This window comes from Anolis carolinensis, chromosome 2, assembly GCF_035594765.1.
Source record: "Anolis carolinensis isolate JA03-04 chromosome 2, rAnoCar3.1.pri, whole genome shotgun sequence".
Lineage (NCBI taxonomy): Eukaryota > Metazoa > Chordata > Lepidosauria > Squamata > Dactyloidae > Anolis > Anolis carolinensis.
In genome coordinates this window covers 174875505-174889985 of record NC_085842.1, presented here as the reverse complement: position 1 = coordinate 174889985, position 14481 = coordinate 174875505, and the positions used below count along the sequence as shown (strand labels likewise).

The window sequence follows — 14481 nt, the reverse complement described above, 5'->3', positions numbered from 1 at the left end:
CAAATAATGCATGGAAATGACAATTAAAAATAACAACAAAAAGAATTTTTTAAAATATCTGCTAATGTTATAATCTAGTGGAAGAAAAGACATGTTGTTCAACTTTTATCTTGCATTATTGAAAAGAGTTTACAAAAGTCATCAATCCTTCTTTAAAATTGTCTTTTTAAAAATGAAGCAATGCCCCAACTCTTTCTGAATTGATATTACCAAATGTTACTAGGTGCAGTAGAGTCTCACTTATCCAACATAAACGGGCTGGCAGAACGTTGGATAAGCGAATATGTTGGATAATAAGGAGGGATTAAGGAAAAGCCTATTAAACATCAAATTAGGTTATGATTTTACAAATTAAGCACCAAAACATGTTATACAACAAATTTGACAGAAAAGTAGTTCAATACACAGTAATGCTATGTAGTAATTACTGTATTTACGAATTTAGCACCAAAATATCACGATGTTTTGAAAACATTGACTACAAAAATGCGTTGGGTAATCCAGAACGTTGGATAAGCGAATGTTGGATAAGTGAGACTCTACTGTACTACTATGTTACTAGATTATTCTGTTAGTGGGTTGTACAGTTTTGTCTTGGATTCTTTAAGGAAAAGAAGAAAATAATGCATGGGAAGTATCATGATTTTACAGTGAACTTTAAGATTTTAGATGAACTATTTAAAGGCGAATACTGTGGCTTGTATTTAGCTGGGATCGTTTTGAAAGAAAACAATCCATTGTTGTCCAGTTGCATGCCTTGCCAAACAAATGTCAGCAAATGTAAACTGCCCTGCCCAGTTATTTTAAAGCTTGCCCTTGACCTTACTGATTTTCAGATTGACTTGTGACTTTTGAGCCCTAAGATGTTTGTTTAAATAATCCCACATGAAATACACAAGGAGAGGTTTAGGGCTTGATCCAGGAAAAATTAAGCATTTTGAAGTGTCACTCCTTGATATCAGTCCATTTAAAACACAAAAATCAAGAAAAGCTCAAATGTTTCCTGTTGAAACAGAACACACTTGATATGCTAGTATCTAAACTTTGCTGGATCTGAAATGGAGGATTCATTTACACTGTCAAATTAGTGTCATTTGATGCTAATTTAACAGTGTTCAGTGCTATGGATTTGTAGTTTGATGGGGTACCACCAAAGAAGGTTAAAGACCTTGTAAAATTACAACTCCCATGGTACTACAGCATTGAACCATGGCATTTAAAGAGGCATCAAACAACATTCATTCTACAGTGTAGATGCACCCAGAGAAGGTAATCCTATGGTTCCAGGGTCACTCCATGACAACATACATTTAAGTATAGTAAAAGTAAAGGTTTCCCCTGACATTAAGTTCAGTCATGTCTGACTCTGGGGGTTGGTGCTCATCTCCATTTCTAAGCCGAAGAGCTGGCATTGTCCGTAGACACCTCCAAGGTCATGTGGCCGGCATGATTGCATGGAGCACGGTTACCTTCCCGCCGGAGCAGTACCTATTGATCTACTCACATTGGCATGTTTTCGAACTGCTAGGTTGGCAGAAGCTGGAGCTAATAGCGGGCGCTCACTCTGCTCCCGGGATTTGAACCTGGGACCTTTCGGTCTGCAAGTTCAGCAACTCAGTGCTTTAACACAATTTGCCACCAGGGCTCCATTTAAGTATAACACAGGGGAAAACAAGAAAAGGATTGGCATTGACTGTGTGGGGCCTGGCTTCTTTGCACAGACTTATACACAATGCTGAGAAATTTGTACTCAACATATTTTGTCTAAGGGTCTGGTTAGCATTTTGGAAAGGAGCCAGTTAGATAAAGAAAAACATATGCGCTACTGGAAGCAATTTTCCCAGTGACTGCACTGTGACCTTGGCTCAATGGAAAACCTGAAACATTGGCTTTAGTCTTACAGCTCCAAGAGGTAACTGTGGCATCTACAAGCCAAAACTAGGACTTTACAATGATTTGGGGTGGAATAATTTAGAATAGAGCTTGCTCGTAACTCTACTTTTGCGACCTACTCCACAGACCTGTAAAGCATTGGATAATCTTGGGCGCAGAGTTGTACACAGGCCAAGCCTAACAAGGCAAAATAATTGTTTTCTCGCTATGGACTTCTTCCCAGACAAACAGGTAGTGAAGAGTCCCAAATACACCAGACACTCCATTTTTATGGGGATTAGGGACACAGGACTCCCATGAACGTTTTTTAAATGTTAAAGTAATTAAAAAAGCCCAATATTTTCTTAATCTGAGAAAATATCTTTTTAGGAATTTCTTGGTACTCCAGCATGACTCTATGGTCAATTTCCAGCAGAAGCTGTTCATAGAATCACACTAGGGGAGCTAAAAGGCCCAGAGAGAACATAAAATCAAATCCACGAATAATCAAATCTATGAAATTTAGACCCACACATTTTGGGGCTGACTATTCCAAATAACAATAGTTTTATTTACTCACTTTTTCTCAATGCTTAAGGTGGAATATAACATAGTTAAAATACATAAATAAAAACATAAACTAGTAAAACATATACATTAAGAGACGCATAAGAACAAAACACAAATTGATTTATATCAATAAAACACCAAGTAAAATTCAGATTTAAAAATTGACTAGGTAAGCTTGCCAGAAGAGATAGGTCTTAAGCTGTGTCTTAAATTCTAATAGCTGATTAAACTGTCAGATTTCTTCCAGTAGATCGTTCCCAGATTTAGGGCAGAAAATGACCTCTGGGTGACAGTCACCAATTGAGTGACTTTTCCACTCACAACCCCTGTTGGCCCAAGAAATTTTTATATGATCCCAGGTGTATAAGTATAAAATTAGACACGGATAACAAATCAGTATTTGTAAGGCGTGTTAAATAGGCTCATTTTAGGAGCCCATCCTTGAGGTTGTTATCAATACCCACCCCCACTCCCAAAAAATATTTATAGTTTATCAGGAGACTACAAGCAAATATATGATTTTTAAAAAAATTAAAACCTTTTTTGGAGATCTGGAATTCTGAAATTCCGAAGTGTTAGAAGTTCCAGAATGGACCTAGTAGTAGCTGTATCCTACAAACGTTATCAATTCTAAACCTTTTAATAAAGTGTATCAATTTGATTATTTTGTTTAACTTGTATCTTTTATATACTGTGTACTGTGTCAATTCCTTATAGGAAGGGTATAAACTGTTTCTAATATATGTATCAAAATGTAACTTGAAGGCAGCCACCTCTCCATGACCCAGTTTGCATAATCCCTTGGGAAAGGGGGCTATGACCAAGATCTTTCTAGCCATTTCCCAAGCCACATGGATATTAGGACCATTGTATTTATGTAGATAGATCATCTTCTTTACCACCAAAATAAGTTCAGGATGTTTGTCCATTTAACTTGAGGCTGAGAGTCTGACTCTCCTGCAGAAGGGCGGGTTTAGTACATGAAGATCCATTTACTTCTCAGTGTTGGTAGCCAAGTTCTTGTCTGGAAACAACACCTTTGGCTTTTGAATCTTGGACCTTCATCTCACACAGAACTGGACACTTGAGTTTATCAGAAAGTCATCAGCATATCTACACCAATGTTTCCTCATGGATTGTGCCCTCCCAAGTGGTGTCACTGTTCCTTGGTTGAAAATTCCCAGCTGCCATTCTTGCTGTCACGGGAATCCTTTAGGCTGTGATGTCAAGGGAAACCTCAGCCAATCGTGGTGCAAATCCTAGCCTGTCTCTTTTTCAGCCAATTAGGGGAGGAAGTCAGAATAGCTGTCAGAACTGTACAAGATGTCCTGCATGTCTCTGTATGTTTATGCTTGTACCCTTTGAAGCAAATTGTTTGTACTTGCATCCTTTTTGGCTGAATCATAATAAACTTCTGTGGCTTGTTTTCAACCAGGTGAGCATGTTTCTCTGTCCTGGTTGATCTGGTTTAGCGTACACTCACCAGGCACAGACCCTTTTAATTGCGGTCCTAGCTCAAATCACTACAAGGTGATCAGTGCATGTGCTAACTTCTTTAGGTCTTCCCATTCTAGGAAGGGATGCGGTTGGCATATCAACCAAAAACGATACATTGATTCAATGGTTCCATTGAATGGAGCTAACAAATAAATGCAGCTCTACTTTCTGTAACCCATTCTTTCTCCAAATTGCTCAAATGTGTATATGTTTTTCCTCTTCTGTTTCCTCTTCCACTTGTGTGCAGTCAACTGAAATGTGGTGACTGGTCTAAGGCTACATGTTGATCTTTATAATTGTGTGGGAGATTTACATCCTCCGTCTCAAAGAGTCAAACCTCTCCTTTCCAAATTGTACTTCACCTTAGGCCTCTGCTCCGTTTGCATTGGGGCATGTCTGTGTTGTGTGCCTGCACCCCCTTTTTCCTGCCCCATTTACCCTGCCTTACAGAAGCCAAATGGCATCTGGCCAGCGTTTCAAAGCTTTGTGATAAATATATTTTAAAAAGCAGGATAAGGAACATAAACACCATGCTAACAAGCCTACAAGTTACTTCCCAGTCATTTATTGTCATGACTACCATGTTATTTTTCCCCAGGCCAGCTTGTTAAATGGTGACTTGTTGTTAAACCTTGTTACAGAGAAGAATGTTTCCTTCCTGCTTCCTGCTGCAATACAACCAGGCTCATGTACGCAAAAGAAACACTATGGCACAGACTCCACCTGAAGTTCTAGGCTTGGGAAGGACACTTCCCAATCCAAGGAGAAACAAAAGAGGCTTTATGTAAATACAGAAAGCTATGAGAACAAAGACCAGGCCTAGTGACACTTCCTCAATTTATACTGCCAAAGATTAATGTACATTACAGCTTAAAATGTCACCCATTTCAAAGAATACTATAAAAGAAGTATATTTGTGTTTGCAAATCATACTTCTATCATTCTCCAACATTCCCTTAATTCCCTTTTAAAAAAATCAACTGCAAGGTTAGGGAATTGATCTGTTTCCAGTTGGTCATATCCATTCAATAAATTGGGATTTATTGCACATTTTATATGCAGTTTCTGATAGTACTAGACTAGAGCAGATAACATTAAATTGTTCCGGAGCATCATAATGCAGAAAATATGTCCCCTTTTAGTAAAAAAATTAAATGGAGGAGGAGTTGATGGATTTGCCACCTGAATGCACATATTTCCAATTTTCTGCTAACCAATCCTAAGAAATGGACATGAGGATAAATATTAATAAAACCACTGAAAATGTGTAGAAAAAGTTGTAGGGTACCGAATCGGAGATGGATGCCCACTGTCCACACTCCTCCCACCAAGTTGCTGTTGTAATGCTTTAACCACTTTTCAATGTGTCAGCCTGCCCATGGGAAATCCTAGACTAAGGGTATGTTCTACTGTGTGCCATTTTTAAAGTTAGTCATTTTAAAACAGAAATTAAAATAAGTACAGTCATTTATAAAAGTCATTTTTCCTAAAATCAATTTCCCAGCGCTCACTGTGCAGAAAAGGAAAACAAAGAAGAAAACAGTGGAATAGATTTTTTTTTCTGGTCCTGTTGCTGTTTTTTTTTTGGGGGGGGGGGTTAAGGAAAAGGGGTAATTGACAGTTAAGGTAGGCAGTTGAGTTATTCTGCTAGTGTCATTTGCAAGTCTGACTTTTGTGGATTTTATTATTCTAGGATTTAATTAAAATGTTCTCTTTTAACAATCTCCAGATCTTCCAGTGTGACTCTATAATCACCTCCATGAGCTATTGACCATATAGTTGTGCTGGAGGACCTAGGGATTTCTAGAGAGATGTTCTCTCAAGTAAAATAAAATGATGGATTTAGTTTAATCTGTGGTTTTTCTACTTTCATTTGGTCTTGTACTCCCAATCCCAGTGAATGTGGAGGGCTGACCACTAAACATAATGGTTTGCTGTTGTTTGTTTTGTTCTTAAATTGTTGTTTATAAAACATATTATGCCCAGTGTTGCTGAATGTTGAAGACAACCTCCACAGTCACCTGTCTGTTCTATCTAAATGCATGGCCATTTGATTCATCCTAATAAACCCCATATTGTTTTTATCCCCCCTTTTCTATACAAAGTAAACTCATATCATTAGGGAATTTAAAAAGCGGAGAAGTACATTTGACAAGTGACAGCATTTGAAGGGTTGTCTAGTTTCCCTTCTGTGTATCCTGTTGGCAAGGAACAAAATTCAAAGAATATAAAGCACATTTTGAATTATTACTGCCAATTTTGTACATAGAGAGCTACAGTTCCTTGTTTGATCTTTCATTTCTTTTTGATCTGACTGTCTCTTTATTTGCTTTTTATCATTAGTTATTTGTTGTATTCTGCTTGTGCATTCAAGTCAGTGCCACTTGGGAATAGGTATATGTCATTGGTCTTCACAAAAGGTTGTGGATCGGCTGGAGAATGATAGTGTGCAGACCCTTGTGGACAGGGCCTGTGGAAAACATTACTTCAGCTAAAATAAACACTGCGGTTCCCGCCCAAACGGTGGGTGTGGGAAAGGCTGCAGTGGAACAAAAGGTGTCACTTGCATAAAGTTTTTGAAACTCTGTTCTCCATTTGATGAACTCAAACGTTGGTGTTCACTGATATGGATCCACAGCAATAAACACAAAAAAGCCCCCAGATATTTGATATCAGTGTTCTGTTTTTCAGGGAGTGAATCATGGTGAGATCCTGCAAGCTATAGCACCAGCCGTTCAGTCTATGAAAAGCTGCATCTGTATAGATATTGCACTGTGGGCTGGAATATAGGAATGCAACAATCACTCTGGAGAAATGGGGTCATGCTCCAGCATCTTTGCTCTGCGTTCACATGAGATGTTACTCTGTGTACATCCTTTGCTATCTATAGTATGGCACCGTGCACTTATATATCTAGATGCCAATGTTCAGGAGTTCTTAGAAATAGTACACTTGTTGCTTTCTAGTATGCATGAGATGATACTCTCTCTAGCTGGGTTGGGGAAACTAGGGTTTTTCTTGTTAGAGTTAGACTCCAACTTCTATCAGACTTCGTCAGCTCTGACAATGGTGAGAGAAAGGAACACTAGAGTCTGCCTTATACTAAGCCATCCCACTGAATCATCTAGGGCACTGCTTCAAAAATGGTGGGCCCCAATCCCAAATGGGATCCCCTCAGTTCAGTGTTGGGGTTCAGAAAAATTTGGTAACAGGAACAGGTTTCTGAATGTCACCTAGACATTTACACAAATCTATTAGCAACAACATGCATAGCTTACAGTGGATTCTGCAGAAGATACTTCAGCTGTATTTCACAAGAAGGAAAATCAGCCTGTTTAGCAAATGTTTTTCTTGGGTGGAAACAGTTCCGCCTTACAAATGAGAACCATTTAAGAAGCTATGGTCTAGGGTATTAGTATCTACTATCTACTTTGAAGAGAAGGCTGAGAGGAGACATAACAGCCATATATAAATATGTGAGGGGAAGTCATAGGGAGGAGGGAGCAAGCTTGTTTTCTGCTGCCCTGGAGACTAGGACACGGAACAATGGCTTCAAACTACAGGAAAGGAGATTCCACCTGAATATTAGGAAGAACTTCCTTACTGTGAGAGCTGTTCGGCAGTGCAACTTTCTCTCTCCCCGGACTGTGGTGGAGGCTCTTTCTTTGGAGCCTTTCAAGCAGATGCTGGATGGCCATCTGTTGGGGTGCTTTGAATGCGATTTCCTGCTTCTTGGCAGGGGGTTGGACTGGATGGCCCATGAGGTCTCTTCCAACTCTACTATTCTATGATTCTATGATTCTATTGGTGGTAGCAGTGTCTCTCCATGTTTTCAGGCAGGAGTTAAAAGTGCAGGGGTAGTTTGGGCTCAATTTATTCAGTGAGAGGAAGAAGAGGTGGCAAATCCTTGAGCACATCTACACTGTAGGATTAATGGAGTTTGATACCACTTAGACTGCCATGGCTCAATGCTATGGAATCATGGGAGCTATAGTTTTACAAGGTCTTTAGCCTTTTCTGCCAAAGAGAACTGGTGTCACAACAAACTACAAATTTTATCCCCTAGGCTTCCGGTGGCCTAGGGGATAAAAGCCTTGTGACTTGAAGGTTGGGTTGCTGACCTGAAGGCTGTCAGGTTCAAATCCCACCCGGGGAGAGCACGGATGAGCTCCCTCTATCAGCTCCAGCTCCATGCGGGGACATGAGAGAAGCCTTCCACAAGGATGGTAAAAACATCAAAACATCTGGGCATCCCCTGGGCAATGTCCTTGCACACGGCCAATTCCCTCACTCCAGAAGCGACTCCAGTTGCTCCTGACATGAAAAAAAAAAGTTCAAGTGGTGTCAAGCTGCATTGTTTCTACAGTGTCGATGCAACCCAAGTCCTTCTCAATTAGCTCAGGCAAGAGCAAACTGCTGTTGAAGCAACTAGCTTGTGTGTTTTTTCCCCTTCGGTAACTTCCATAATCTTGACCAGGCTCAAATAAAGCTTGGCCACACACACGCCCTCATTTTCCATCTGCGAAATGTTGGAGGGCACATGCAGATCCAATTGTCAATAGATTAAGAGATCTTTTCTGGTAGATTTCTACATATATTCTGATAGAAATCTGTTACTTTATAAACAACAAGATTTATATGCGATCCCTCCTTTTGCTGTACTTCAAATGAATTTCTGTGTATTTTAAGTTTATAGTAATGTATTTTATGATACAGCAATTTTAAATTGTTGTAAATCATCTTGAATCATGGCTAGGACAGAAAATGAGAGAAGAAGAGGAAGCAAGGTGGTGGTGTTTTTGTCTACAAGAACAAAAGATTCAAATTATGCATTTATGGGAATTTTCATCAAAAATGGCTGCTTCTGACCTCTCTACACTTATTAAGTAACTTTTAATAATAAAATCAGGGAAAAGACTGTTTTTTGCCTTACTTGGGGAGACACTACAACTGTGCTTCATTCACTATCAGACAATCTAGTAAGGAAAAGTATATCTCATTGAGCGCTATGAAAACATCAAGTTAATTACAGAAAAAAATTGTATTATTATTTGGAAATGTAACAGCTAACGGCTGGTTTGAAAACAATGAATCAAACCACTGGAAAAGTATCACTGGTACGTCTTGTTTTCAAATGTACCTTAAGAAACTGAACAAAGCAAATGCGTCCACTGACTCTCTCAGGAAGTGACTGACTAGTAACTTCCTGAGCAGCAATCTGCCTGTTTGCAGCAGATAGATCCTCATTGTTTGCCACTTCCAGTTTCCAGTAATGGGAATGATTACTTGACCAGTATCAAGCCACCCGGTAGCACAGGCTCCTGAAACAACATACCCACTTTGTGTCTTCTACAGCAAAGCCACGCTGCCAATATTTTCATTTCTGAGAAAGGAACTGAAAGTCCTGCATGGTTGAAGGTCCATCATCAGGAGGAGCTATCAGTGCTAATGAACTTTTTGTCATTGTGGACTTTTACTCTTTGATTCCAATGACGAGATGTATTGTGTTTTGCTGTTGATCGTTTTACAGTGTAAGTTCTGAACAAAACGTCATTGTCATCAAGTATTTTTTCTCATGGTGATTCCTTTGACAATGTTGACTTTGTTTTGTTTAATCCCCCCTAGGTTGCAGGCTGAAAGGTCAAGATGGTGGTGAGTTTGTAACTTTTAAAATGTGTGGCTTTGTAAACTGAAGACTTTCAGGCTTGTTGGGGTGGTGGGATGGGTATGGTAGGGAGAAATTATTAATTCACAAAGGGAAGGCTTTGACACATTGTAAAAATGTAAATGTTGCATTTCTGTTAACCTTTTAACAGGTTGAATAGAATGATCTATGCTTATGCTTATTTTTCTGGGAGACAGCAATACTATTAATTTTTTTAAAAAATGATTGATCTATATCCCCCTTCCCTCATACTTGCTGTAGGTGTTATTTATAGTTCCGTTGCACTACATATTTAGTTCAGTACTCAGAAACTATACTGAGATACCACCAAACTTGTAATAGATGTTTAAAGTCCAATATTTTCAGAATTCTTTGGTTTCATTTTAAAGCAAAATGTGACTGTCAAACAGATTTTGTAAAATCGGTGGACTGTTAGATATTGGCTGCCACCTTTTTCATTAGCCCCAACAAGGGCAGTATAACCTTTAGTTATATTATAGCTACTGGGGTATGGTCCCAAGAAATAGCGGAGAAGTAATATTGACGGCTCATGGTTTGTCTGAGTTGTGTCTCCTGCTGCCTCTTTTCGAACTAGCTAAAAAGTAGCTATATTAGGGTGGGTTTTTTTTAGAAACAGGCAATCAAAGAGTTACTTTTTAATAATAATAATAATAATAATAATAATAATAATAATAATAATAATACTTTGTTTATGACCTGCTTCTATCTCCCCAAGGGGACTTGGAGCGGTTCACATGGGGACCAAGCCCAATCAACAGATAAAACAATACAACATAAAAGCATAACTATATAGATTGCAAACTTACTGGGGACCCATTTCATTTCATTACTTTGTAGAAGTAACTTTTCTGGCTCTGCTAATGACCCTAAGCCTGTGCCCTGTCTTCTGCATAGCTCAGAAATTTTACCTTTTAGGACGCCAACACTAAGAAAATTTACATTTTAGAATGATGCCTCAGAATGCTCCAGCCAGCAAGGCTACTGGCTATGCAAGCTGGAGATCCTGGGAGTTATTGTCTGAAAAATGTAATTTTAATAATAATAATAATAATAATAATAATAATAATAATAATAATAATAATAATAATAGTTTTATTTATATCCAGCCAGCATCTCCCAAAAGGGACTCGGGATGGCTTACAAGCACATGGTAGTGCAATGAAATATATAATACAGTAAAAACACCATAAAACACATAATACTGTAACATAATAACAAACTGCAGTAAAACACATAACGGTTGTAAACAATAACACTATCAATAACATTTTATAACGGTGTAACGGCATCAACTGCCACTTGTAAGCTGCCCTGAGTCCCCTCGTGTGAGAAGGGCAGGGTATAAATAATTGAAATAAATAAATAATAAACATAAAACAGAATTCTTTAAACAGTATAAAAGTCTCTAAAATGCTCAATAAAATGCAGCTTAGCTGGAGATAAAAAATTTCTAAGCTCTGGTCTCTTTCCACTAGCATAGAACCTATCCTCTCTGTGGGTTCCATATCTTAAAATGCTAACCACTCCACCCCCTTCCTTTAGCTGTCCTGCTTCCACACTCATTCCTTCGTATCTTTCCTGCCTCCCCAGACCATTTCCTCTCTACCTTCCAAGCCTTCAGATTAAATTATATTTCCTGTCCTTCTGTCCTATGAGGTTTAACTCCAAGGTGAACTTCTCATTTCCCTGTCTCTCAAATAAAATAGAAGCAAGGATTTTGTGCTAAATCCAATTGTTAGTCCCAGTTTCTACTTCTGTAAAAACCACTGAATTAGCAGGTTTGCTCTAGTTGCATTTGGTGACTGGATTTAACCCTCTGTCCCCAATATCTTTATAGTTGGAGCTGTTGTTGCTTAATACCAGCAGCTGCCAGAGGCAACATTACAAATCCCTTTGCACACCAACACAGCAATCTGCTTTACTACATAGGTTTTTATGCAGATTTGATTTCTTTTCACAGCCAAAACCACCCTGAATTAAGATCTTGATCTTTTAAATTAACATCTTCTATATAAATATGATTTCCTCAAATGAATTTTGGAGTGAATTTTAAACTGTGCTGTTACAGTTTGGATGAGGAGGTGAGAGAACAGAGGACAGGGAAAATCTGATCTGGAAGTATGGGAGACCTGATAAACAATTGCATGAGTAAGAAAGGACCAGTGCTCACTTCCCTATAGTTTTCTTGCTGAGGTCAAAGAGAGATGCATGCGGGATTTTATGTTTCAGATGCTAGTACAACTTGATTAGGCATAAATACCATGTACTGTACATGAAATAACATTCAAGCACTAGCCTGGTCTGCTTAGCTTACAAGATCAACCAGGATTTGGTGCCTTTAGGATATTTAGACCTTCCACTAGATAGTACACAAAACTGCTAATACAAGAAACTATAAACATCAAGAGAGAGGGGGTTGTTGTACGTTTTCTGGGCTGTATGGCCATGTTCCAGAAGTATTCTCTCCTGATGTTTCGCCCACATGGCCATACAGCCCGGAAAACATACAAGAACCCTATTATCTGGCCATGAAATCCTTCGACAACACATTCAACAGAGATGGATTTCACCAACAAATATGAGATGATGCTGGCTATATTTTACAGGAAGGAACTGGAATATTCCTTGCCCAAAAAACTTTGTGAAATTCATGAAGTTGCCATTAGTTGATAAAGCAACTTGAAGGCACACACATACTCTTATTGTAAAGCACTTAAGGCTGAATTTTTACTGTTAAGATTTCAGTACTTAGGATAGGAAAAGGAAGATCACAATTATACCAAATGATTAATTGCATAATCCAGGCCTGTTTCTTAGATTATTGGGAGCACTGACTCAGAAAATTGCACGGGATAGACGATATCAGCTCTAGTTTCGTAGATATGGACTTCAAAGTTTGTTTCATAAATCTGTGCTTTTGGTATGACACTCAGAGCAAATAAACCTAGAAACAGGGCTAACCCCAAAATGTGTGTTGGCCAGTGTTACACTATGATCTTGCTTTAGGGAAGTTACCATACCTTTTGAGCCAAACATACCAGTGCATTATGGGAATGTGGTGAGGGAGAAGAAGGAAAGCAGCAGCTCATTTCTATTTCAGAGTTTTAAAACCTTTCAGGGATGCTAAATAATAGTCAACATTTTCTGGCAAGATTAGGAGCTGATTAGTCATTGCCTTCTCATATGATTTGAAAAAAAACTCTCACCATTTGATGGAAAACAGTATGGCAGTGAGTCACCAAAACAATATAGCTGAAATACCTCTGGGTGTTCTTGATCAAGGAGAGACACATTGTTATCTTTGGGTAACAATGTCAGAATCTTTCATTTATAAAAAGGAGGAATTGATAGAAGAAAGGAAGGTAGGAATTCCCCAATGTCAGGAAACTGCACCTGTTTTCTCAGGCCCTTCTAGGAAGCACTGCAGTGAAAGAAGCTCCACCACCTCCCCATGATTTCCAAGGAAAGTGAGGTGGCAAAGGGTGGAGCGACAGAAAATCAGTGATGCTAAGTGAAAGCCTCCTCCCTGGAACTGTTTGGAAGTTTGACACCATTTGAACTGCCATTGCTCAGCGCTAAGGAATCATGGGAGTTGTTGGTTGCTGAGCCATTGACACTTTTTGGCAGAGAAAGCTAAATAGCTTGTAAATGATAACCTCCATGATTCCTAAAGATTGAACCATGGCAATTAAAGTGGTGTCAAACAGCATTAATTCTATAGTGATACATCCCAGTTCTACACCGACTTGGCTAGTTCTTCAATTCTCTATATACTGCGAAAATACCAGGTACTCTGGTAAAGGGATGTGCAGTGTAGCATCTAGTTTTTCCAACTACTTCTGTCATTCCCTTTATTAGGGAGAATGAGCTATGGTCCTTTTGTCCTGGCTAGAAAGGCTCAGACCACACTAGTTTAAAAACATCTCTTCATTCCTCTGCGATTCTGGGAAATGACTCTTGGGGGCAGGATTTCCCATGCAGCTGCTGCAGCCAGCGGAACACAACATGGAAATAGTCCCTTGGATAGGGAACACATCCCCTACCAGTATAATACATTGTTCAGCCACTTTATACTAACTTCCTGAGAAGTAGGTTGGGCATTTGGAAATTTAAGAATATCTGGTGAGAGCTGGTTGCTACAGTGCACATATGTGTACACACAACACAGAGACATGCGGAAAATGAGGATTGCAAAATTCAGTCAGTGACTGTTCTCTTAGGATGGATCTACACTGCCATATAATCCAGTTTCTGAATCCAGATTATCTGCTTTGAACTTGATTATATGAATTCACATTGCTGCACTGCAGTAGATGAGACTTGTTTGTTATTATATCCCTTCCAGTATATACTGACTTGGGGCCTCTGATGGCACAGTGTGTTAAAGTGCTGAGCTGCTGAACTTGCGGACCGAAAGGTCCCAGGTTAAAATCCCGGGAGCGGAATGAGCGCCCGCTGTTAGCCCCAGCTCCTGCCAACCTAGCAGTACGAAAACATGCAAATGTGAGTAGATCAATAGGTACCGCTCCGGCGGGAAAGTAACGGCGCTCCATGCAGTCATGCCGGCCACATGACCTTGGAGATGTCTATGGACAATGCCAGCTCTTTGGCTTAGAAATGGAGATGAGTACCAACCCTCAGAGTCAGACATGACTGGACTTAACGTCAGGGCAAAACCTTTACCTTTACCTATATACTGACTTATTCAAACGTATTGCGGGTTTTAATCGACAAGATTTATTCAGAGGATGTTTACTATGGCCTTGCCCAATGTCTGCTATTGCCTTCCTCTGGCTAACTAAGACCCTATCTACACTGCCATATATGAGTTTACACTGACCATATAATGCAGTTTC

At 39.2% G+C, this 14481-nt stretch overlaps 1 protein-coding gene across 4 annotated transcripts in view; it reads left to right on the top strand.

Annotated features, from left to right (window-relative positions):
* The window catches only part of pecam1 (platelet and endothelial cell adhesion molecule 1), an 85280-nt gene that overhangs the window by 8864 nt on the left and 61935 nt on the right, over positions 1–14481 (top strand). For 3 of the 4 annotated variants that reach the window (XM_062971133.1, XM_062971135.1, XM_062971132.1), the window contains exon 4: positions 9565–9591. In XM_062971133.1, the coding sequence (XP_062827203.1) occupies positions 9565–9591 (27 nt within the window). Of the gene's footprint in view, positions 1–9181; positions 9471–9564; positions 9592–14481 lie in introns of those variants that run through there. The other variant, XM_062971134.1, reaches the window with a different exon arrangement.